The sequence below is a fragment of the Scophthalmus maximus genome, chromosome 18 (genome assembly GCF_022379125.1).
Source record: "Scophthalmus maximus strain ysfricsl-2021 chromosome 18, ASM2237912v1, whole genome shotgun sequence".
Classification (NCBI taxonomy): Eukaryota; Metazoa; Chordata; class Actinopteri; order Pleuronectiformes; family Scophthalmidae; genus Scophthalmus; species Scophthalmus maximus.
In genome coordinates this window covers 13063067-13089658 of record NC_061532.1, presented here as the reverse complement: position 1 = coordinate 13089658, position 26592 = coordinate 13063067, and the positions used below count along the sequence as shown (strand labels likewise).

The following is a 26592-nucleotide window of genomic DNA, read 5'->3' as shown; positions in this document are numbered from 1 at the left end:
TGGTTTTTCACACGCATCGTGGACTTTAGTGTTAACAAAAACATGTAAAAATGTTTTTTCTAGGCAGCAGAGCAGTTACACTCATCACAATTCAATATTGAACTTGATGATGAGGATTTTATTTTTAATAGTTAGTCAAAATTGATGCAGAAGAGTTTGCAGACGTCAAGCTCCAAAGACACTGTTTCCTAAAAACTCTCACAATGCAAACTGGTGGCATCTTTCAAAATACAATACGTGTCTTCCAGTAGGTCAATTTTTACATGTTAAATTGGTGCAATTATGTTTGCACGGCATTGTTTCACCTGTACTAACAAACAAATGAACTATATTGTAAGACCTCCATACTTCAGCTATATGTCTGTGAATAAACTACATTTTCATTCAGCTAAAAGCCTAACATGTAAATGTCTGTACACTAGATATCACATGCAGCTGTTGAAACCTTGGAGAAACTTCCCCCTGTGGGCTCAGACGACCTCTCACCCCTCCTTCTACTTCCTGTGCGGGGTAGCACACTGTAAGCCTTACTTCCTGTGAAAGGCGCACAAACTTTCCCGCAAGACCTTTTCCGCATTAATCTTCCTCTTCTTAAAATGAACTTTCCTTTTTTCTCCCTCTCATACAGCTATATCACTTCTGTTTATTTGACTTAGCGACACTGGAAAGAACAGCAGCGGCGAGCTCGGCACCAAATCACAGCACCATGCTTCGTCCACCGGCCTTCGTGGAGAACGAAACCCCCTCTGTTGTTACAAGTGGCTTTGTGCGGCGAGGCCACAGCCACATACCCCACAATTACACAAACTAGTTTGAACCAGAGGAGAGCGGGCTCCATCGAATAGACACCACACACACACTGTGTATGTACACACACAAAATATCCCCGTTGTGATTGACATTTGACATCGCAGAGACAGGTGCGTATTCCCACAAATACGGGAGCGAGTTGGCAAAAAACGACTGAGCGCCTCAAATACGTTTGCTGCTCGACGGCTTAATGAATGGCTTACACAAGTGTACAAGCTCTGCTTCCCTATGCACCGGCTTGTTAAGTGCCGTAACCTTTCAACTGTGAGTAAACTGACCTTGGAGACAGACAGACCGTGCAGTACAGCGCGCAGGAATGCTCACGTACTCTCTGTACCCACATAAAAAACTGAGACTGTGTATGTAAAAAAACAAAACAATCACAGGTTGATTTATGCCTCTACAGGTTCGTAGAGGCTGAAATGATCTTGATGGAAGGGACAGGTAGGCAGTGTCCTGATATGTGGTACCAATGCACACAATACATCTATAGGCCATGGCGAGTTTTTGTTCGTATTGACTTTGTTGCCATGTGAAACGGAAAACGAGACACGTTGAGCCATACAATATCTTATCACGACAAGCCTGAACATGCATCTCTCGGTGAATAACAGCCTTCAGCAGGTTCCTGCAGAGGGTGACGGACGGTTGAATGAGATATTCAAACACATTTATGCTGCCACACACACACACACACACACACACACACACACACACACACGCACACACGCACACACGCACACGCACACGCACACACACACACACACTGCTTTAATGCAGACTTCAGCAAAGAAATCTTCAAACACACCTGTATGGAAACTATGACCGTACCTTTGACCTCAGTCAGCCCTGGGAACTGCAGGCGAGAGCACAGTAATCTACAAGACAAGCATTTTCTATACATTAGATGACAACAAATAAATTCTGCCTTGCAAAAATCCCACAGATGCTTTTCCTAAACTTTTTCAATACATTGTGGATGACAAGAATTCCAACTTGAACTGTACATCCCAGGTGCCGTTGTTTTATCAAACAAGAATGTGAAGTATTTGTGGTGTCATCATGTCACAGGAAAATTCAGGGTATGACAGACAACCTGAAAACACCACGTTGAGTCTATAGGGCAACTGTGATGTGTATTTTTTCTCCATTTCTGGATCTATAGAATAAAAAAATTTAATTAAGTAAAATATGAGGAACAGATGATTCTGCCTAAAGAAAATATCATATAATGACGTCACATCTTCTTTTCATGACTTCAATTTTTGCATTTTTCACTTTCTTTTGTAGGGTTATAGATCTTTTTTTTTAATACACTTACATCATAAAATACCTCATCTTGTGATGTTTTTTTTACACAGTATACTAGTCAAATTTATCAACTTTGAAAATGTGTGAGCCATTCCTTATCATACAGTGAATGTCCAGAGGCAGGCCCCTCCTACCTCATTGGCATCTGTGATTAGAAAAACAACAGCTCTCTCTCTCTCTTTTCGAACAGACCGCCCTAGCGTAACTGGCTGGTGAACTTCACAGTAGCACTATATGCTTCATAGGCAGCGGGGAGCATGTTACAGTATAGTCACATCATGTGACAGAATGCAATGTATGCAATACCCGCGAGACAAGTGCATGTCCAATAGGAAAAACATGAGCTGCTGTTGACGATAAAGTGGCGTCTTTGTACTGCATAGCGTGCAACGGGCAGGCGTGTCGGCAGCAGCGAGTCTAATGTGATAAGCAGAGATAGGGATGTCGATTTTCATTGTATCACAACAAAGCCTACATTCTGTTGTTGGTCCAACATTCTGAGAGGGGCTGCTGGCTCATAAGTGGCGCTTGACTAAATTAGCTCAGTCTGGTTGTGATTTTAAGGAGGGCTCTGCACACAAACCCACAAACACACAGAAGCGAAAACAAACACCCCAGTTTCCTAGAAGTTTGTGAACAAGCTCCGATGGATGTTTACCAGAGATTTCATGCACAGCTCCCCCTCCACCTAAATATCTTCCCTTCAAAACAACTCTACCCCCCGCCCCCCATCACAATCACACCCCACCCTAATATCCCCCACTTCCAACCCCCTCCACCCTCTCTTTCTGACTGCACATAAACAGATTCTAGAGGTGTGTCACCTCTCAGCCAATTGCAGCGCGTTTGAGCCGTGTATCTGGGCCAATCAGAGAGGCCGGTGGGAGCAGCCGTCTCTCCTTCGGTTAACGGCAGTTGTTGTTTTGCTGCTCTGTGTTTTCAGTGTTTTCACAGTGATGGATGGAGGGAATAAAGAGGAGGTCATGTCCGGCATTAATAGGCTCCGATTGCTTGCCCACGAATAGGTGGGGGCTAATCTCAAATTCACAAGTGCATGTGTGTGTGTGAGTATAGTGTGCGCGCCACACACACACACACACACTTTATTTTACTCAAGAAAATACACAACATACACTTAACTCTATCTCCCTCACACCCTCTCCCTCCCTGTTCCACACACAGACCAGACTTTGTTTCTTGTGCATAAACATAATTTACCCCCCCCCCCCCACACACACACACACACACACACTACAGCCCACAGTTACTGGTTGTATCAGGTCATAAGGGTGTGGAGAGCTGGCGATGTGGGAAAGATGTTCTGCTCAGTATGAACAATCACCTGACAAACCAGTAAACAATATAGCCGAGTGAGAACTTATTGTTTTCATAAGATTTGTACAGTATACCGAAACATACAAGTAGTTTTTCCAAATCTGTATTGTTTGTTTGTTTTCAAACAGCACAAGCTGTACAGCAGGCTGGACAATCTGTCCGAGGGGGGAAACATCCATGACATGTTTTTTCACACTCTTCCCCCCTTTTAGCCAAATTCATGCAATAGGGCTGTATTGCTCAATAAACTAGAATGTTGTTTGCCACTGCGAACCTGTACTGTCCTTAAAGAAGAAAAAAAACGTAAGCAAACACGGGCCTTATCAAGAGGAATGCAACCACTCAGACCCCATGCGGTATCAGCTGGGGATAAAAAAAGTGTGTCCAGTTGGCAAAAGAATTAAATAATAATCATCGTTGTGGCATGACCACATCAGATCAGACGTGGATACATAGTTTGTGTGGATAAAGATATGGCATGAACGGACGATGCGTCCGAGACAGAAGGGAGTGATGACAGCGTGTTTGGATGAACGTCTTGGCTCGGTGGTCACCTTCACGCACCTGCACTCAGAAAAACACGCAGACACCCGCGGAATTTCACAGAGATCCACTGGTTAAACAGCACTGATCTTTTTTTTTCCCCCTTCTTCACCCATATGTAACCGTACCCTGCTGACCCATATTCCTGTGTGAGGAGAGACAAGCCAAGTCCCTGATTCAGCCATACGACCTCCTCAGGAAGCTTGTATTATTTTGACCAACAGAGTAAAACAAATCTTTGAAATTAAAATGATAGAAAAGCAGCATCTGGAAAGCTGCAAACCAGCAGTCCTCTCAAAATTTGTGTTGAATTAGACCTTATTTATCCATAGTTGATGATAATGACAGTAAGATATGTCAAAGTTTTCACCACACATGAGGATGCACAGCTCCTCGACTGACAAAAAAAGTGAGTGTTTTGTTTATTTGTCAAGAATATTACTGAGAGAAAAGAAAAGGTTGAAAAATTTCTATGACCGTTTTTGCACCACATGCTATCTCTATCAAATTAGAAGCAGAAATGAAAAATTCATGCAGGCAGAAGCCCACATGTGACACAGCACATGACCACAAGACACAAATTGGCTCAGTTTATGTAGCAAAGCACACAAGATAAAATAAAAAAACTCTGCAAACAAACAGAGTTGTGTCGATTTTGCTGCAAGGCAACGCTGAAAAAATTAAATAAGTAAGGAAAAGCCTCGGGCAGATAAGACAACACGCGTAACTGACAAAGAAAACGACAGATGGGCAATACAGCAAACGAGGGGGAAAACACTGTTTTTTTGTTTGTTTGTTTGTTTGTTTGTTTTTTGGGGGGGACATTACCAATTCATTTATTAATACACTAATAAGGATCCAGTAGTCTACTAAAATATACCTATTTTTGAAGGCCTTTACTTTAACTCTCAGTTTAAAAAAAGACTAACACTACAATGGCTCGATTGTGACTTGATCTGTTGCTCACTGCTCGGACATCCACACAAAGAAAATATATTATATAAGCCGCCAAACATCACTTGTTTGCTTTTCTCTCCTGACATCGCTGTGTAACAATTTATGACAAAGGGTCCTTATAGAGTTCCTTCCTTCCCCTCCTTCTTCTTCTTTCTGACGTCAAGCGACGAGACGTGAGCCAATGGGCCACCGACTGACACTCCCTTAAAACAAGCCAATGAACAGCTGAGAGCATGTCGCCGACTGACATCCCGAGGGGGGGGGGGGGGCAGCGCTTGTCCAGAGTAAGCTCATGTGGGTCACGAGGGGGATCTGTTCTCACAGCAGACATGGACTCCCCATTTTTCAGATTACGGTTTGATGCCCGGTGAAAGCTGATGTTATTTCAGAGCTTACAAGAGGCCTCGAAACCTACAGACACAGTGTGGCAGCCAGCCAGCAAACACTATCCAGAAGCCAGACGGGGGGGGGATTGTTTTATTGTTTCTGTAACCATCGATCTCCCTATGGCCTGAATACTTCTGCTCTCTCAAGAGTTGAGCCAAGCTTTACCCCTGCTATTTCTGTTCTTCTAAGGCTCAATCAAAGTTGGCCAAAATCTCACGGCTCTTTTCAGAGCTGCAAAGAAAAACTTATTTTCGATTTTTTTTGCTGATTTCTTTGCTGTCTAGTTTACCTGCTCTTGCTTCCTGCTATCCCACCCGTACTCGTTCGTTCACCTACCTCCATTCCGCCCTCGCGTTTTCTCTCTCCTGCTCATTGAACAATGGATTGCAGTGTGTTTCCAAGTATTTCTACATGTTTAGATCTCTGTCTAAGGAGCTCTTTGGCCTCAAGGATTATACTGGGTATTTTCATCAAGGGGCTCATTCTTACTTTTCACTCGCCATCAACAGAGACGTACAGTAAGCTCACAGTAAGCCTACACTACACGCTCATGCTCTGGTGAGGGCTTGTGCGCCATTATTCATTATCTGATGTATTACAGCCTGCAAGAACACAGAGAGAGACTCGTTTATATATATATATATATATATATATATATATATATATATATATATATCTTCATGTATGTTTACTGGGCCTATAAACAGACTTGCACTGTGCCACAGGCCTTTGTAGGGTAAAAGATAAATCCATAGAAAAGTCCATGAATCAAATTTTTCCCTGCGAGCTTTAAATTGGCCTTTGATCCCACTATGTTGCGCTGTCATTTTCCTACAGCAGCCCTGAATGGACAAACCAAACAATGGCTCTACAAAGGTTTGCTATTCAAAATTTCTTGTTGGTGTAACCTCGCTGCTAGTTGCCTATTCACCAGACAATCCTCTGACCCACTATAGTGTCAAGATGAACTGAACATGTTTGTTTTTTTACACTTCTCAGTGTTCCCCAGACATTGAGACCACCACCACAATATTAACACTGACCGACACGTGGCCGAGATCTTATTTCTCTGTAAAGCTGCGTTGTGGTGCTTTGATTGGCTCGGCCCCTAGTCACCGCAGAAGCCTGTCAGGTGTGAACTGACGTACTCGGAGCTGTCCACTTCTAATCAATTCAACACCAAGATGAATGTTAATGCCATGGTATGAAAAGGGGTCTACAATTTGCGGGCCCCCACCCATGCAATTCAAAAGAGCCTGATAGATTTGATTTTCACGAAACTGAAATAGGAATCAAAAAAGAAAAACAAGGAATCAAGAATGTGGATTTAAAGTAATAGAACATGCGCCTTTTGAAATGCCGTGTTTTCAACACCAGTGAAAAAGATAAAGATACTGTGACGGTAACAGGTTAAAGTAAACAAAAGGGAATAGATAATAAATCAATTAAACAAACCATAGACGCAAACTAAAAACTGAAACCACTCTTTAACTTTAAAAAAATAAAAGGCTGATAAAAACGGGCACCAACTGAAAGCGAGGTTTTAAACACATGCTTTTCCTAATGCATGAAAATGTTAGTAAGCTCTCTGAGACAAATAAAGGCTTTTATGGAAAGTCAAGATTCACGCTGGGGTTAAAAGGAGCCCAACCACACCTAATTCAAGGAAACTTGCAGTAGAAAAATAGTCTGCAGTGATCCGGAGAGCGAAGCAAAATTAGCTCAGCCGGCTGATTTTCCTGATTCTCCAAGTTACCCGGAGAGGGAAACAATGTGACTTCTGTCATTTTCTTCAGGTGGTAAATGTATTCTGGTTTCATTTCTCAGTGTGAATCACAATGCTTTAGTGAGCATTTGTGAAAATGCTGTTAACAGTGACACAGGCATACACTGATGTCCGAGTCAATTATCTTATCAAAGTGTCCGGACCAACATCTGGAATAATTCAAATGAGGGTACGGCATTCATTAGTGGTGCAAACCAAAAGGGCACCGGCTTTTTTCCTACGAGGCCCATGAGTCACAGGGGCTCGGCTTACGGAGCCCTGCCCGACAAGTGTGCAGGTTACATGGTGTGTTCAATGACCAGCCTTCAGAACATTACGCCTCTGAATCCTGCAAAACAAGTCAGCAAAGTATTTCAGAAATGTTTACATGAACTCTACAGACAGCACGATGCCATAAAAGTGTGAGGTGGTTGGGTAATGTGCTACCAGAGTGTCCAGGTGGCACTTAGCATGTGTATGTGTGCATCAGTGTGTGCACGTGTGTGTGTGCCAATGGTGGGTGACTGCCGCAGCCGAGGGTCTAATGAACCCACAAGGTGTGATGGATGACAACGCGCTGTAACGGTATCCCGTTCAACGACTGTGTGGGAACATACGGTACAAGTGTGTGAGCGTTAAGAGGGTAAACAACTCTGTGCACTTGCTTTGCACGTTTGAGCTGAAGTTTCCGTTCTTTATTCAGTTGTGAACTTTAAAACCGTTGAACTGTTAGACATAATAAAAAAAAAAAAGGGGAACGTCAGCGTTTCCTCTTTGACACGTGAGTCTTCTTTTAGTTAAGACATAAGACACGGGACATCTGAAGTGACCGGATCAACACGCAGACAGCAACCAAAATGAACGAGAACACACACACACACACACACACACACACACACACACACACACACACACACACACACACACACACACACACACACACACACACACACACACACACACACACACACACACACACACACACACACACACACACACACACACACACACACACACACACACACACACACACACACACACACACACCATTGAGTTTCACTTGCCACAGACACAAAAACAAGGACAAGCAGATATAGACAAGTGTGACAAAATACCCACAGACAGGCAGGGTAGTGTGGAAAAAAAAACATGCTCAAAGGCTGCATTCATCCCCCTGTAATAGATCACCATCTTTAACACGTAGGCGTTTTTTTTAGATTATTTGTGAACTGATTCTATTTGAATTGCAGCCCATCACGTTGTCCAGATCCACTTTTCACACAGTTTTTGGATGTCTTGACTGTACATATGCTAATGTGATATGCATTAGCTAAACTGCAAATCATCTTAGATTTTACTTAGATTCCTGAGCTGAACACTAGCAGTGAATTGAATGTCCACATTCGTAATAATTGTCTTAGATTATTTATCATGAATACGTAGATCATGTTATACAAAAATCTTGTGATGTAATCTAACCATATTCTGCTCTCACTAGATAAGAGAAACTTGATCAGGAACACCAAAAGTAGACAATATAACAGTATCTGGTTACACTTACAAAACAGCTGATTGCTGTTTTATAGCAGGTATCAACATGTAGGTCCACGGTTGTTATAACAGATGTCATAATGTTTCGACAATGAACAATTGTGCATTAGCAGTAAAGTGTATATCACAACAACTTCTGCTCTTCAGAATTGTAGGATGATACAGCGGGACGATCGTCCTGTGTTTTCATACTTGCTTGCCACAAATTGCACTTAAAGACGCATTCTGAAGGTAAAATACTTTTTTTTTTTAATGGTAAGTCAGTTACCTGATCTTAGTTTGAAGTCTGAAGACCAGTATGAAGGTGAAAGGGCCCCGAATCAAGACATTACACCACTTGCTGACCATCAGCAGCAGAGTCACTGAAAAGTGAGAACTATGTACAAAAGGGGCTGAGAGTACGACATTCCCGAATTCGAGAGTCAGCACTTTTAACCTCACTCATACTGACAACACTGCGTGTGTGTGTGTGTGTGTGTGTGTGTGTGTGTGCGTGCGTGCGTGCGTGCGTGCGCGATATGACACCAAATAACCTCAAACATGAAGGTGTTTGTCCAGATTTAGGCCAGACACACTTGTCAATGGGAAGGAGTTTTCCTACTCTAAGTAAACACTGTGAAGCAATCCCACTTGTGCAGTTTTCACAAACACTGCATGTCAATCACATACACACACACACTCCATCCATACATATATAGGCACAGACTTCAGCCTGGCTTAGGGGCAAAAGAGCTGGAGGTCAGAGGTGAACGACTGTGGGAACGCGGAGGTCCCGTAGCGCGAAACCTGTCACCGTTCTGACAAACTGGCCATGTAACATAAACAATCACATATACATCAGCCCAGGACAATGCCCCACCATGAGGAGAGCACAATACCCTCCGCCACTCCACACTGAGCCTGAAACAATACCACCCACACTGAAACAACACCGTGGCCAGGCCTAAGCCAACATGGCAACGGGCAAATGCTTGGAGCAACACCATTCGGTGAGCATGCAGCGCCGCACAATGAATGCACTGGTCAATGTGAGGGGGGAAAAATGTATCAAGTGCTGACACAGCGAAAGTTCATGTGGGGTCTTTGCAAGACGTGTGTGTTTTTGATGTTTTTCCTTCCAGACGTTAGACCCACAAAGAAAGCACACTCAAATGTACAGGCACAGACACAGACTGACATCCATTGACTTCCAGTTCTACCAACCAAAATATTGACCTCTTATCTGTGAGTTTGGGAAGCGACAAACTGAAGTTGGTGAGAAATTGATAACTGTTTGGTCCATTAATTGTCCCAAAAAAGAAAGAAAATCACCGTCACATCATCTAATTTGTCCCAGCTGTCCAAATCCTAAAGAATATCCTCACATTTGAGAAGCTAGAAGCTAGTGCTCAGCGTGTTTGCTTGATAAATGACCAAAATGATCAAACATTCAGCTCAGAGTCTGTAGCATCTCCTATAGGTCAAAATCAGACATAGTATATCAAATCAATAAAGAAAAACGGCGGCCTCCGCTTGAGCTCATATCCAGCATGATTTCAGAGGTTGCAGAATATTATTTTCTGATCTGACCAGGAGCGAGCGTCACTAAAAATTTTGTTTGTGCTGGTTAAGCCCGGTGTTGAGCCTATGTGGTTTGTATCCCTAATAGGGCCTACCTCAGACCCAGGCCTGGACCACAGCCACTAGGCTATTCATGCTTTGTGACCTGATCCGCAGATGCCTCCAAATCCTGCATGCTCACTGCTATAAATCTCGCCAGACTTGTAAACACACACACACACACACACACACACACACACACACACACACACACACACACACACACACACACACACACACACACACACACACACACACACACACACACACACACACACACACACACACACACACACACACACACACACACACACACACACACACACACACACACTGGATGAATGCCCAGTGACCAGGGCAAGAGGAAAACATTAAAATCATGCAGAGCATTGCATGCATTCAGCCCAGTTCATGGAAAATTCCCATCCAGCAACTTGAGAGCAGAGCACGAGCGCCTATTAGACTGGTACAGAGCGCCCTCCTGTGTCTACACAGGTGAACCGCAGCTACTTCCAGGCCCTCGGTACCTGCGCGTGTGCCGCGTGAGTGATGAAAGCGCTCAATGGCCCATTCCGTTTCATCAAGTAAAAGGCCGGGGCATTAAAGAATAAGAGGGGTGGAGGATAAAAGGCACATATTGATTTGCATCCACTGGACTATATCACCCTCATCCTTCATTTATAAATTCAATCAAATTAATCCGGGACAGACGGCATTCGGGTCAATAGTTGAAAGTGTTTTACTCGTATGAGGCAAGTAGGGTGATATGCGGTCACTTCTGTATCAGCAAGATTTATTTTATTGGATCGTGTGTGTGTGTGTGTGTGTGTGTGTGTGTGTGTGTGTGTGTGTGTGTGTGTGTGTGTGTGTGTGTGTGTGTGTGTGTAGTAATACTCCTTCATGATGTCCAAAAGCCTATAGAAATATACAAAGCTTTGGATTTAGAAACCCTGTTAATAAATGATAAAGATTAATTGATTATACCCACAAAACGTGCAGAAGAGGAGGGACTTTCTACAAAAGCCCAGCTTTTCTTAAGTCAGGGTCAAAGAGGGATTCCTGGAAGCCACTGACAGTGTTGCAGTTGTCTGTAAATGCAAAGAGCTCGGGAGATCAAACCTCTGCCAGTTTTCTCACCACCATACAGCTGGTCAAACACTGCATGACGTGGGTGTGAATATCAGTTTGCTGATTTTGGAAAAGTCACAGGAATTGTTGGATCCAGGTCTCCCAGGCACAGGTGGGGGGGGGGTTCACACACTCTTGGGTCAGAGGGCGAGGGGCGGCAAATGGGTAGATTCACCCCGAATCTTCCAGAGATTTTCCTGCTGCATTCTCAATGGGCTCACATTTTCCGTAAGTTTTTACAAGGAGGTTGGCAGAAAAAGTTCCAGGAGCAACATTTGCGGACTCTCACACAGCCAGAAAAAAGTTCAGGAAAAATGTCCAGTCTTCTACCCAGAGCAGTTTTATGTCAAATTTTTTTTTTCGATATTTACAATATACACTATATATTTAAAATCTGTATATTTTGAATCGGCATCCCCTGAAGCTGCTTGTGGTAATCACATGACCAAGATCCATGAGTAGAATCATCATATTGCGCATTACTATTATAAAATATGTTGTCCAGTCAGCTTAAATCCAGGATAAAGGAAAATACACGAAATGGGAATAACATCATTAAAATGACCGAAATCTTCACAGTTAGAAGTTAATTGCTGAAGTAATTCAACGTCGCTACGAAAACGGCCTCTACAGATCGAGGAAGACATTTTTTTTAAGTTGGAACTGTGGACGGACCTGTTCAGATTCAGTGTTGTGCGTTATTTCTTTGACTGTCAGGATGACTTACGGTTGGAACAGTTTCACAAGCTTCAGATTTTTACTGGCAACATTAACCCAACAGAAAGAGGAGCTGAGCACATTCTTGTGAGGGACGTGCCTGGAGAAGGAACACTGAATAGGAGCTTGCGCAAGCTGCAGAAGGCAATACTTTATAAATTATTAGTGAAGTTTAATTCTGTATGCCCGTTATAAATATCACATTATGGCAATGAGCGAGAGACAGGGAGAGTGAAAGGCTTGTTTACTCAACAGCAGCATGTGATCTCCCTATCTCTATTCTTCAGTATCCTGATAGGAGCGACACAGCGAGTTAGTCCCGCTCCCTCTGAGATTGAAACGTGAATATAGAGCTGGAGAACATGGCCTATTATTATTTTCCACATACTGCACTGTTGTGCCGGGCCATATAGCTCTTCTATTCTTGGGGCCTTTCATGTTTTCTGTGTGTGTCTCCTTCAAAGAGTTGGTTATTCCTCTCCCACCTCCTGCTGCAGCACTTTGTCACTGTTGTGTTGTTACTGTATTGAACCGCAAGCCAGGATGGATCGTGAACAGGCCTCGGATGACGAAAATATGGCAAGGTTATCAACTTATTTCATGAAAAATGATCATTTCTGTGGGAGCTTTAGTGTGGGTATTTAAAGCTATTCCATATTGCGTTTTGGACAGGATGGATATTATTCAGGTTTGGGGCCCAGGCTCTGGAGAGCGGGGCTCGTAGTTGTGGGGATCGTTTTTACCCCTTCCCCTATTTACCCACATTAAACTCTTTCGCTGTTCACTCTCCTCCATCTCTTCTGTCGTTGTTCAGTGCGTGGCCGTCATCTTTTACAGCGTTCTCGCTTTTCCACTTTCTTTCCCACTCCCTCTCTTTCACCCTCTCAGTTCCTGAATAGCAAGGCCAGAAATAATGCCAGCTACCCCCACCCCCAAGTAACAGTGCCAACCAACACACCCCATAACTGCGCCTCATGCCACTGGTACCATGACGACTGCTTACGCTGTGCGAAAGCCCATATACGCGACACTAACCAATTTATCCCTCTGTGCCAGGATGATATTAGCCTTTAGAGCTTTTAGTGGAACAGTCCTGAAAATGAAATAAAATCTTTTTCTTTCTACAGACACATTTTCATATTAATACTAATGTGTACTAAAAAAGGAAAATGGTGCTTTTAAAAAAAAAAACATTTATTCAGGCTTATAACAGGATTGACAGTGACCTAGTTGCACACTTCCCTCATGCCCCCTCCTCTCTAGTCTTCCCGAGTCTGCAGCCGCCAGCGTGCTGCACTGGCTGGAAGGTGGGGGTCTGTCTGTGTTGAAGGATCAAAGTGGGAGCCTGTGTGTTTGTATGCTTTCATAGCATGACAGAAAAGGGGTTTTTAATTCGCTGGCAAGAAATTTAATAAAATATTCCGAGGCTACACAAACTGATAATGTCACAGAGATGCACCGTTTGCACATCAACCCCTTTTTATAATGGAGCCTTATTCATTGGTAAGTTGCAGTCATTACATGTGGTCTTAAACCCTCTGTTATATATTGAGAAAACCACCCAACTGCAGTTTGAGTAGTTATTCATATTCAAAAACCTTGGAAAAATTAGGTAAAGGTCCTCGGGGAAGAAAAAAAAGAGGCTCCATTGTTGTGCAGTTAATGTTGCTACTATCAGCATCACTGAGGCTAAAAAACAATCATATCACAAGAGGCTTTAAAGGAGTGTAGAAAAGCCTCAAGTGACCATGGCATGATTGCAACAGAAAGCTCCATGTAGCTTAGTAGGATTGAACATCCCACAGACGGTAAACAGACACGGTGCCAGTGCACAGACACCCGCCCGCACAGCCGCGATCGGCACTGTCCCATCACTCTGCCCAGCTGGCTGGCAGCTGTAAATCCACAGCTTTATTCCTCCATCACGTCCTCCATATCCACAGAGCATTTCAACTGTACAGTTACTGTGCCAAAGGTCATTGCCTGCTGCTGCTGCTTCTACCCCCCCCCCATTTGCTATTTGTCCGACCTGTTTCGAGGCGAGATCGCTCATAATCCAGCAGATCTGTCCAGACCACAAGGCTTTCTCTCCATGGGTCCTTGCTCTATTTACACAGTAAGCAGATGCAGCCATGAGAGGACTGAAGGCATGCATTTGGAAAAAAACACAAAGTACACACACAAAGAAACAGGACAATTAAATGCAGACACAAACATTCATGCATATACAGTAAAAAAAGACAAGTAGAGAACTTCCTGTCGCTGAGACATCGAGCAATATCTGTCTTTGAACTAATGCCATAGTTTACAAGTGGACTTTGACTTTGCAATTTTGCATCTGTCCACACTCCTGTCCGTCAGGGTTGACAAGTCACGTTTGTTTATGAGCTTACCACCACGGAGACAGGCTTGTACACACAACAAACCTCACCAGAACAAACCTAATCCGAATCAATTTCAACACAACCACACAGAATTAAATCATTGAACTTGCTAAAATAAAAATCCAACCTTTAATCAAGAAATGAGACAAAGGAAAAAAAAAGGTTGCGTTTTATGAGTATACTTGCCCCGACTTTGACTTGGATTTAAAATCAGTGCACACTCTTTCAAACCTGCAAGACTTCCATGAATAAATCAATCAAGGAAAAGCTCTACGATCGATATCTGATGTCACTTCTGAGGGCTTATAGAGGCTCCTAAGCTCTCCATATGGAGGGCAGAAATATGTTCTGGGTTATTCTGGGTGAAGGCCAGATCCAGGAAGCCATTTCACTTAATTAATCACACACAAGTGTTTATTACAGGGGCCGCTGAGTCACCCCTTAATGTCCATAATTAGCTAAATAAGTATGTGTAAAAAATGGGGAGCAGCATAAGCTTGAAACAACTGTTGCCTTCGCCTCCCTCAGAGAAAACAAGATCGACTCAAGTCTTCTCTATGACTGTCACTTCATAGACCACAAAAAATAACTGAAAAAGTTAGTAAGTAAACCTTTTTAAGAATCCAGATGAACAAAATAAACTTCTGACAAAAACAATTCTAAACTGCATTAAGGATTGTTAAAGAGAAAGCAAATGCTTCGCTTTGTGCCTTAAATGTAATGATGATACTTGAGAGGCACAGACTGGGGCTAATGCACTTCTGCACAATGCTGAATTGTGCATTAGGACATTAGAAAAAGAAAAAAAAAGGCTTGGTTGTGGATCACAGAGCAATACCAACCAATGAGATGCTGAATTCCTGTAATGGCTACGACCACAACATTTTCTAATGACATCGAGTCTGACAATAGAAAAAAATGTCTGACCTAAAATGGACCAGACATCATTGTCAGTTGATTACATGCTCAGAATTGGACTGGATGAAATTCACAACAAGAGTCAATTTGGAGATTACTTTAAAGTTCTTTACCACATCATTTTATCCATCTAGGTCGTAGATGTGGATTTTAAAAGAAGTCTCTGGAATCTGAGCAGCACCAGCCTTCCACACGAGAACAGGTTGAGCTTTGGAGAGTAGCTCTTAATTCAAGTTAGGGTGAAGGGCTAACACAATGGCGTAATTACATAACACAAAGAAGCTCCTTTCTGTTTCTGTCCAACCGCGCAAAGACTGGACTCCTTTCATCCAGCGAGGGAACATGGTGACCGGAGAGAGAGCTGGCCGATGGAGTCTGCCCACCCCTTTCATAGACTCAGAACAAACACCTACTATTGTCTCTCTTGATGCGTGTGCATATATATACATATGTGTTTGCATTTGTCTGCACCCATCGTTATCCTATGTTCCGATATATATGAGATCAATACAGCTCAGAGAGGTCAACCGCCCAAGCCCCAGAATGACCCTCCGACAGCAACCGGTCGGACTGAGCGATTTTGACCCTCGTGTTCACCTCGAAAGACCATTACACAAGGACGCCTTATGGGAACCTGACCCCTCCCCACGCACAGAGAATCCTATTTTCAGCTGCGACCCCGTAACCCTTAACCCCTGGGACTCGCCACCATTGGGGCAGCATAAGACCGCAAGCATTCAAGCCCACAAGCACATTCCCCCCCGACTGTGATCGCTGCGTATTCACAGGGTTCCTCAAAAACAAGCAACAACTCCGATTACAGAAAAGAGGCAAGTGAGGCAACTACAGTCCAGAGAAGGGTCTGTGGCCTTAGGTGAGAGATTTGACTAAATGTACTTCATCTATTTTTGGATCTAGAAAAATAATGTAACAGTGTTTAGAAATGTTGGGAGGTGGATTTTGTTCAGACCCAAAATCGCTAACTGGCAGCTGGCTGTAGCTGTATATTTAATGTACCGATCTGAGGCCCTGTTCTGGTATTAACATCCATCTCAGGTGATGTGATCACAAGTGGACACCCCCAAGTATGTCAGTGCACACCAGGCATTAGGATGTGTCTCCACTTGTGATCAGATCTCACTTCCCTGCGTAAATTAATATGTGGTAGTCGGGTTATATGCACACTGGGGCACCAAGTTAGTTGAAAAATGTTCCCTGCCAAATATTTGCGAGCCACGAGGGTATTATGGGACATTATTCTCACCAAGCAGGAGGCCTTCCTATTCTAGGGGAGGGGGGGTGGGTCGCCATGAGGAAAGGACTGTCTGTGCTGTCAAAGATTTTGTCTTTAATCAGCGGATCTGCTGGAATTAGAGGTCTGTCTGAGCCCGAGCCCGCCCCCCCTCTCTTACAGCCCCTTCCATCATCTCACATTGTGTATGTGTATGTGTATGTGTGTGTGTGTGTGTGTGTGTGTGTGTGTGTCGAATGGGAGAGGAGGGTCTTCAACTGTGGAACCAGAACGGCATGAGCTGCTACATTTGGACTCATAAACGCCAACTTTGGCAAGCCCTCTGCAAATGCAGCTTAGCATAATTCAAAAATACCAGACGGTGTGTACTGTGGTGCTAAACCCGTAAAGCAGCTTTCTCCCTCTCTCATCTCTCCCCGTCCCTCTCCCCTCCATCTTCCAAAAACACTTTGGCACAAACAGGAATTGATGTCACCACAAAACAGCCTATTTCCTCAGGATAACACCATAACGGGGGCCAGCAAAAGATGTCTGACCTTTGTTTTTGTTTGTCACTAGAGGATTTATTACTGTAAGTGGACCAGGCCACGGCTAACACCATGCTAAAGCTGGGATAAATCCAATATCTGGTTTTCTGAAGGTCAATAATGCCGAATTTAACTGAGAAAATATAATTTATCGAAGATGCTTTAGCAATAACTATAAATAAACATGTGTTTGAAGTCCTGTCCACTTTTTCAGGATCTTTGATTTAGCAGAGAATCAAATTCAGGTGCATGCTATCGCTCGAATCTAAATTACGGCCCACTACACATTCTGAATCAAATTTTATGATATAATGTTAGCAGATGGTTGTGTAAGATTTCTCCCTTTCATCCAGCCCCCTCCATGTAATATTACACCCCGACATGTATTAATAACTGAGCTGTCATAACTGACCTGTCATAACTGACCTGTCATATGGCAAATCGATCACATAAGCTGTAAAATTGCTAAATAAAACTGACAGACTTGTCGTGACTTTGCATCATGTTGGGGTGAGGTTGACGGTGGAGGGCTATTTTCAGTAAACACGTCTCAGTCTCTGAGAATACCCACATGGCTGTCAATGTTTTTATTGGTTTAAATAACTGTGAGGTTGTGAAAAGAATCCCTAACAATATACTGCATTTAAAATATAATAAGTGTATATTATATATGAGTACATTGCACGAGCCATTTACACTCCTTATTATTGATTGCTGGTAATTAGTCAATAAATATGTTTATTCTGCAGATATATAAATTGTAAGGCATTTAAACCATTATTTAAATTGCTCAAATGATGAAGATCTTGCATATCAAATGAGGTCATTTGAAAAGTAATCATGTAATTACTGCAGTTACAGTATTTTCTTTTCACATCAAACTCGATGACAACCAAATCCATCACATCTGATTTGTGTATCAGTTGTACATTCAAACATTTGACTAGCTCTTCTATGTGTATGCGTATGTTTGAAGGGTTGGATTGGTGAATATTTGGCCCTGGCAACGCTTAAGTCAGGGGTGGTGAACTTCCTGCCTCTGGGCTGAATACAGAAGATGCTTTAGCAGAACATTTACACATGGGAAGGCAATCATTGTCATTAAAATGGATGATTTCCTGCAAAGAAAACACCACAACAACAACAAAAAACAGTTAAAAGCGTATGTCGACTGTGTGTTTGCACAATACAAAATCTTTGACAGATTTGGTTGTTGTTGTTTCCCACAGTGAAGGGGATTTTGAAGACGGTAACAGGCAGGAAACCGAGGAGAAGGAGAATTCTGCCAGAAATAGCCACCGAATGGCAGGTTAATACCCACAGTGTGCATCCGGTGAGTCAGAGGTTGAACAGCAGGGAAAGAAAAGTAGATGTGAAATTTCACACTTTCCAAGAGAAATGGCCAAATTAATATTCCTTATTGAAGTTCAAGAGAAGCGTCACCGTGCCCGGTTTGCAGGGTCACGGTTGTGGTGATGAAAACCTTGAGCATCATTACAGGACAGAACATGCTAAACTGGAGGAGTTGCAAGGACAAATGTACTTCAGCTGAGTTTGGGCGCCCAACAAGCAGCTTTCACAAGACAGCATTTAGACACGAATTAGTTAGAGGACGAATTAAAGGAGCCTTGTCGCTGCAGTGCTAATAGAACATGACAAAGTAAAAACGTTTTTAAGTTTGTCTCGAGGAACCGGCCCAGAGCGGGTTTCTGATACGGCAGAAGATATGACACCTCAACAAATTTCCAGTTTTGCTCTCTGGCCTGCAATGAAACAACAGACATAACAGAATATTGCTCAACGAGCCATTTTGCACGGATTACTGCCGAGTTTGATATGAGGGCAGGGTTATTGTCTTTTGAAAGCCATGCATGCCACAACCACAGAGTGAGCAAGTTGTTTTGGCTTAAACCAGCTGCCAAAAGCATCATCATCATCATCATCATCATCATCATCATCACCACCACGACCATCTGATATTAGACACCTCACCAATGGGTGACAGTTCCAGCCATTGCATTAGAGAGAGAGTTAAGTGAAATAAATATGTTCAATCATTTACTACGGATGTTATAAAAATGGAAATTACTCTTTATTGGGAAATACGTTCCCGTTCCTGATTGATTTTCTTTTTTTTTTTTATGTGTTCACGGTGTCTCATTGTGACACTGACTGTGTTGTGACCACTTGACAAAACACGCATTTCCCTAAGCGAGCTTCCGGCTCAACCACAATGTTTGCAATGCTTATGAAGAGGTGAAGAGAGGAGCAGACGACAACAGAACAATACCATATAGGTAATGAAATGAGAGGGCATGTTACAGAGTGGTGCCGCTTATAGCAGCACAGCACAAAGAACATCTCACCAAAGACTCATTAGAGATCGTGTGAGTCTCCTACCTGGACCGCCTGCAGAAGCCGGATGGATCGCTCCTTGACATCTTCAAAGGGACACCGGCTGGCGAGCATGAGCAGATGAGCGAGGATGTCATTCAGATCACTGTTCGGGGGGCTTACTGAGGCCGGGGGCGAGGGGGCCGGCGCCGGTATGGGCCCGATAGCCTCCACTCTCCTCATGACCTCCTGGCAGATGTTCTCCATGGCCTCATTTCTGGAGCTGGCATCGCGGCTCCCCAGTCCATCCCATCTCGCCAGAGACTCTTGGTCTTGCACTTCCATCCTTTGACTCTGGGACTAAAGTTTGTGCTGTCTTACAACAGGCTGCATGACAAATTACACGACACGGCCCAGGTTTACATCACAGCGACGAGTGTGTTCAACAAACAAATATATAATATTTGAATATTATGTTAATGTGGAAGTGTGGGTGGGAATAGCAGGATATTGCCATTCATTGCAGGAATTAGAAATGAGAACTCAAAAATTCTGATATTATCTGCCAAATCCAGCTTTTTAACAGTACATCTGCATCAGCACATACAGTATGACAGCAATATATATAACAAGAAATTTGACTTTTGAGGTTTGCAAATGAATATATACAAGATTAAAAACCAATTCAACTTTATTCTTATTGCACATTTCTTACCAAAATATTACAAAGAGCGTAATAACCAGGCAAGGTGAATAAAAGGAGAATAAGAGAAAAAGAACATGAGCACAGATGGTTGTGAATGAGATCAAGTAAATTTAAATAAAAGCCTATGTGCTCAAAAAGCTTTTGCAAATAGAGAAAGGATATAAAAGAAGCTGGACACAAAACGTATTCAATACACTTCAGCCAAAATTCTTCCAGTATAAAATTTATGGCATTTTTTAATCAAATGTGTAGGTCTAAATGTTTTTAGCATTGCAGTTGTAATTGTTTACTATTCATTTATCAAATGCATTATTATTTTATATTTGGTCAAAACGTCCAAGAGGAAAAAAAGGGCAGTTTAAACAGAATCTTCCTTGGTGTTATACGAGCCGGAATAATTAATAGACACACGTCCTTTTTTCTTTCTTTTTTTTTGCAACAACGTTGGTTAATGGTTCGCGTTTTCTTTTTTTAGAGAATCATTAATTGAATATAAGACGTGTCGTGATTAAAAATGCACAAACAACGCAGCTTGTCAGTTTTTGTGGTGAGTTCCATTCAATCTGTTGTCGCGGCTTTCAAGTGCTGCCCGTTAACAACGACACCTGTAATTTAAAAGTGCAGCAGCGGAACCGCGGGCACCGGGGACCGAAAGCAGAACGTGTCACTCTCTCAATACTCACTTTATCCACATTCTTCGGTGCAGGGTCTTCTGGTTCGGGACGTCTCGCCTCCACAGCCGCGCGCTGACCAGCAACGATCCTACAAGCGACGGGACGCGACAACTTGACAGTAAACATGTGATTGGCACAACCGGCCGGCCAATGACAGGAGCCGGCGGGGGTAGTGTAGTGGCGTTGTCTGATCGGTGATTGGTTGGAGAGGGGGCTGCCAAGAACGCAGGGCATGGGTTCATGGGAGTTGGATTACTTTCACTCCCTGCGTGAATTAAAGGGACAGCGCTTCAGAACTACATCTCCCATCATACGTTTCGGCCGGCAGCCACCCCCCCTCCTTTTTTGTTGTTTATCAGAAATATCTGAAAAGGCAGGCAGAAAAACAGGAGTGAGAGTGAGAGTGAGAGAGGGATATGTTTGTGTATTTCCACCCCATTTGTTTTGAATATGACCTCGTGTAAACACTAAAAGAATGAATGTCATTTCACATTTCAATGTCAACATGTCCAATTGTCTGAAAGATGCTAAAATTGGATCCTGATGCACAATTGTCTGTAAGTCTGTGTAAGGGGCCAAATGAAATGAGAAAATAGAAATATATAGAAATCAACATTAAATGCAAACAAGAACCAAGAAAACCAAGAAAAAAAATATTTTTTCACTTGCAACACACCTGCCACACTGCACACACATAATCCATTGCTTCACCAGGCTATTTGCATAATGCAGTGCAAATATTTACCATGCGATGGACTGATTGACTGACTAAATACACTACAAACCATCAATAGCATACATGACTTTTACAAAAAAAACATAAAATAGGGAGATTTCTTAAAATGAACGAAGAAGAATCAGTGGCCTCCAGATTAATGTCACCACATGACATGACATCATTTCACCCCTGGGCGATCATTTCCCTAATGCAAACTAGTCCAAACAAGGAGGAACCTTCTGATACCTTTCATGCTCAGTATTTTGGAGGATGTCAAAATAAGAGATTTCTCTTTTTTTTATAATCATTCAAAAATGCCATACCTGATTAATTAAACAAAATGAACAGTGCATAATATGTGTAGCCATACATTTGTTTTAAGAAGCCTTGTTTTCTTCTCTTACATGCAAAAATACTTCTTATCCATTAAAAAATGCCGGACTTGAATTGCTTAGTGTTTCTAATATCCAACAAGGCATTAGATTTTTGATAGGATTTCAGATTTTCTTGAACAGTTTAATTTATTTTATTTAATACAGATCACAATAGGAAACGACTTTATGAGAACTAAGATGATGTGCAGGTGAAATTAGCCCAACTATTCATACAAGTTTCACTTTGTCTTTGTTATATAAATCATATTAAAGTGTGAGATGCATCTTACTGACTACAATGAAATTAGGAAAACTGAACTGCGGAGGAGGAAACGACGGTGCGCAGGCGGAACCACAGAGAGGAGGAGGAGGAGGACGGCGACGAGGAGGGAAATTTAAAAAGTCCGGACAACCAGGAAGTGACAGGACCGTACAACAACCGACGCTCGAAGAAGTCTGTTACTGTTAGCCACATAAAAAAAGAATTTACAACTCGCACAAACTACTGTATAGCTATAGAACATATGATTTGCTTCTAATCGGGTTCCGACCGTCTTTAGGCACAAAATGGAGACTTCTCTCGACCAGGTAACAACAACCGTTAGCCGCAGCGGTGGCTAACACGTTAGCTCGAGCTGTGTTTACGTGTTTGGCCAAGATGCTGCAGCTGTTTGCTGCTGGGTTCTCTCTCATGGAGCTTTACTCCTGGTGTCGTTACGTTTGTTTAGCTTAACGTGGGCAACGGCCGTTAGTTCCGAGTAATTCTAACGAGACATTAGACAAAGTTTTTAGTTTAATCGTAAATCAAACGTTCTGGCCGCTTTTGGAAGCTTCTACGTAGCAGTTGTTTGTGAAAAACCTCTGTTTTTGCAGATGTGTTTCTAATACGTTCAGAATTTAGCATAATATATAATTGTATGACTAAGACAAAGAGTTAAGCAGTCTACGTTTATCCTGGAAATATACTGAGTCTGTCTGCTCTCAGTTGCGCAGAATTAAGGATTTTTGTTGTTTTTCTTTGTTTCATAATATTGCTGATTGAATAACTAATGGAAAAATCGATATCTTTGGGAATTGGCCTCCTCCCTTTCTGTAGATTTTAGACTCACCTTCCAAAAACAGTTACATCGGGAGCTATTACCAGCCTCCAGACAGGATACTAGCAAAACCAAGACAGCTGGAGCTCTCCGCGTCCTCCTCCATCAGCCCGGACCCACAGATCACCGGTGTCCAGGTCTCACAGACCAAACCTAACATTGACAGCAGAGGTACGGCACAGCCACTATGTCGAGTAATGTTTTTGTTGAGGCAAACATCTGTTCCTGCCACCTGCAATGTTTCCCTGTTCTTGTTAACTTCTCTCCAGCTGTTGTTGATGCACTGAAGACTCTCCAGGAGAAAATCCGGCGATTGGAGCTGGAACGGACACAAGCGGAGAAGAGCTACCGGCAGTTCTCCCACGATACTCAGAAGCAGCAGCTTGATAACTCTGGCAGAAAAGGTAAGTGGTGCAGAGTACTAAGGGGAAACGCCTGTGTGCTTGACCGGGATCTTGAAATATGTTTTTTTTTTTTTTTTTTAAATAGTTGTGTCTGTGTTTATGGCGACAGAGCTGGATTCGAAGCTGCAATCCGCAGAGGCTCGCTGTAAGACTCTCGAGAAGCAGCTGGACTACATGAGGAAGATGGTTGAAAACGCTAAGAAGGAGAGGACCACTCTCATAGAGGATAAGGTTGTTCAAAAAGCTACAACCTGAAAGAAACGAAATACACTAGCAAATCTATCTTTAAAAGTGGATCCTAACTATATGCCTGTTAAAAGCAAGATATGATTTTGAGAAATCGTAGTATACATGTTATACACTAACCCATGTTGCACTACTTGTTAGTATATCTGGATGTACTGTCAGAGGCTAATCGCTGTTGAAATGTCACTAAACCACCATATAATCCCTGTTTATCTCCCCACTAGGCTTCACTACAGAACCAGCAGCCGAGCAGCTCAAACACCCACACGCAACAGGAGAAGTTGGACAAGCTTGAATCAGAGTGTCTCAAATTGAGTAGAACTCAAACAGTGGCAGAGGTAATTCATGGTTTGATATTTTAATAAGCCTAAACATTAATCATCACAGTCTGAATGATTCAATAGTGCATTTTTCCTTACAGATGAAACTTGCCATTCTGGAGCAAAGACTACTGAAAGAAGAGCAGGAGCGTAAACGTGTACAGGAGAAAGCAGATGAGGTCAGTCACAGCAATGCCAAGAATACACATTTTCACTTTTTGGTTTTTATCTTCCTTACCCAAACATCCCCATGTTTTACAATGAATCCTGAAAAAAATATCTAATTTTAGTTTTAAGTTTTTATATCAGAATCCCATAACTTTTACTTTCTATGAAATGGTCTCTTGTGGTTATTTAAGCGAAAGAAAACTCAAATTTTCAACTCACATAATGGTAAAATGTCAATAAAGAATTTCTTACCACAGCTGCTGAGAGAACTGGACGTCAGTCTTCAACTGCCTGAGCCAACTAATGAAGAGATAAAGCCAAAGAAGAAGACACAAAAGACCCTCAAGGTTCCTTTCTGGCTGAGAAAGCTTATGACCTTCCTGTATTTAGTTAATTAGAAACATAATTATTTGGAATATAGTCACAACATTTGCCTTCTCCCCCAGAAAGCCTCCAAACAGAATGAGCTGGCATCACCGAATGGCCCTGGGCGCAAAAGAATGCCCTTTGTCGCAGGAACGGTATGTCAGTCATGGTGCTTTGCGCTAACTCTCATAATTTTAATTCTTTTTTTGTGTTGTCATTTTTCAATTGATTTTGATTGCCCCCTGCCTTTCACAGTCGATTAGCCCGAGCCATTCAGTCCATGCCAACGTACAGAGTATCCTTCACATGATGAAGCACCACCAGCCTCAGCTGTGCGAGCGAGTGAGCGCTCTACACTCGTCTGGCTGCGGAGCCAAGAAAAGCCTCCAAAAGAACTTTTCACCATCTTCCCCCAGTTCGAAGAAGCCTGACGAACTGTCTGAGCCAGTAGATCAGTCACTGAGCTCACTGTCAGACCTGCTGCTGGCTCTGCAGGACGAGCTAGGACAGATGAGCTTGTGAGTAAACTTTTTTTGTCGTTGTTTTGTTTAGATTTTCTTTTCCCATTTAATAATTAATTTTTTTTGTATTTGTTAGTGAGCATCAGGAGTTGGTGCGTCAGATTGACATGACGCAACATCGGGAGCTGAAGCAAGACCTGCAGAGCGAGCTGGAGCGGCTGGTGGCCAAGATGGAAGAGAAGGGAGTCCAGATCACGAAACTCCGCAAACATCAGCAGACGGTAAGTGAACCACCAGTCAGTGCAACCCCAGAGTTTTGGTTGTAAATGGGGTCAATGGTATGATTTCTTGGGACTTTGTAAGTGGTTCTATGGCAATAGAAATTCTGTGTTTCTATCCTGTGTTTAAAAGGTGGAAGTGTCTGATGATTTTTTTTGACTTCTGCCCCTTCACAGGTCCATAAATTGACCCAAAGTCAGCCTTGTGCCGAACAACACGCAGCAAAGATGTTGAGTGGGATCAAGCCACCCGCCCCTTCTCTTGTCAAGGCCAAACAGAAGGGAAAGAAAGGCGGGAGCACTCACAATAACCTGCAGCTTCTCCGAGAGACCCAGAAATTCCGAAACCGCCTCAAACAGGATGACCTCTCCTGGGAAACATGAAGTCCTCTGCAAGATCGTTCTGGTGTGGAGGCTTTGATACTACAGCTGGATGAACCACAATACCCCCCCCCTCGGTTTGCTTTCCTCTCACTTCATATGGTTGTTAGAAACAAACGAAAAGAGGTAATAAAGTGATTTACACAGGATATGATCATTTCTTGATCATAGACCCTATAAAGGCGTCGGCAATGATTTAAAATAAATGTTGCTCATACAGGGTCCTTCATAGGTAAATGGCGTAGTTTGTGCATCATTGACTTTAACAGCCAAAATAATGTTGTGATGTTTTGTGTTTCATGAAGTAAATCTCATCTCAAATGCAATCTATTTTTAATATTTTTTTTAAATAAAGCTCATGCTCTCTACATAATGTCAATACATTTTTTCTGGCAACGCAACAATTTTCTCTGCACAATTGGTTGAACTTCATACAGAGAACCACTAGGTGGCAGTGTTCAGCTGTTTCCATTTTACAAATGCAAGGGTGCCCCTGACACAACTACATAAAGTTGCATTGACAATGATGAAATATAACTTTATAATACCACATGCAGTATCAAGCTCCTTTTGTCTTGAGCAACTTACAATAGAAAGATGAGAGAGAGAAGCCAAGTGCTCTGTGAACTGTAACAGCAGCTGGACCGGACAGCTGAGTAAATGTAGCTTTAACCTGGGGACAAAGGGATGTGGTTTTGATCGCTGTGCAGAAGTGGGAGGGACGGCTATCTGCCACAGGAATTCGCCAGGTCACACAGCCAAAATAACAGCACTGTTCTCTCAAATTCAACTATGGTGGCTTTTTTACCCATCATCAGGCAGGTCATAAATACAGGACACGTTGCCTGGTGTGGATGAGGCATTTACACTTTTGCCCTGTT

At 42.7% G+C, this 26592-nt stretch overlaps 2 protein-coding genes across 3 annotated transcripts in view; one reads left to right on the top strand and one right to left on the bottom strand.

The window, feature by feature from the left end:
- Positions 1-21042, bottom strand: part of sesn1 (sestrin 1) — a 47024-nt gene extending 25982 nt beyond the window's left edge. Inside the window, exons 1-2 of the mRNA XM_035617825.2 lie at positions 20908-21042; positions 19585-19905 (exon numbers count right to left, since the gene is read on the bottom strand). Of these exons, the coding sequence (XP_035473718.1) occupies positions 19585-19863 (279 nt within the window). The 5' untranslated portion in view covers positions 19864-19905; positions 20908-21042. The remainder of the gene's footprint in view (positions 1-19584; positions 19906-20907) is intronic.
- Positions 21043-22377: 1335 nt separating this feature from the next.
- cep57l1 (centrosomal protein 57, like 1) lies at positions 22378-26079 on the top strand. Of its 2 annotated transcripts, none has more exons than XM_035617835.2 (11): positions 22378-22578; positions 23087-23258; positions 23357-23491; positions 23601-23722; positions 23962-24075; positions 24159-24236; positions 24483-24572; positions 24672-24746; positions 24847-25109; positions 25189-25333; positions 25508-26079. In XM_035617835.2, exons 1-11 carry the CDS (start codon positions 22558-22560, stop codon positions 25712-25714), a joined length of 1422 nt encoding a protein of 473 aa, XP_035473728.1. In that variant the 5' UTR covers positions 22378-22557; the 3' UTR covers positions 25715-26079. The 2 variants fall into 2 exon arrangements, with proteins under 2 accessions (XP_035473728.1, XP_035473727.1); XM_035617834.2 differs by having other exon boundaries at positions 23577-23722.
- The last annotated feature ends 513 nt before the right edge of the window (positions 26080-26592 follow it).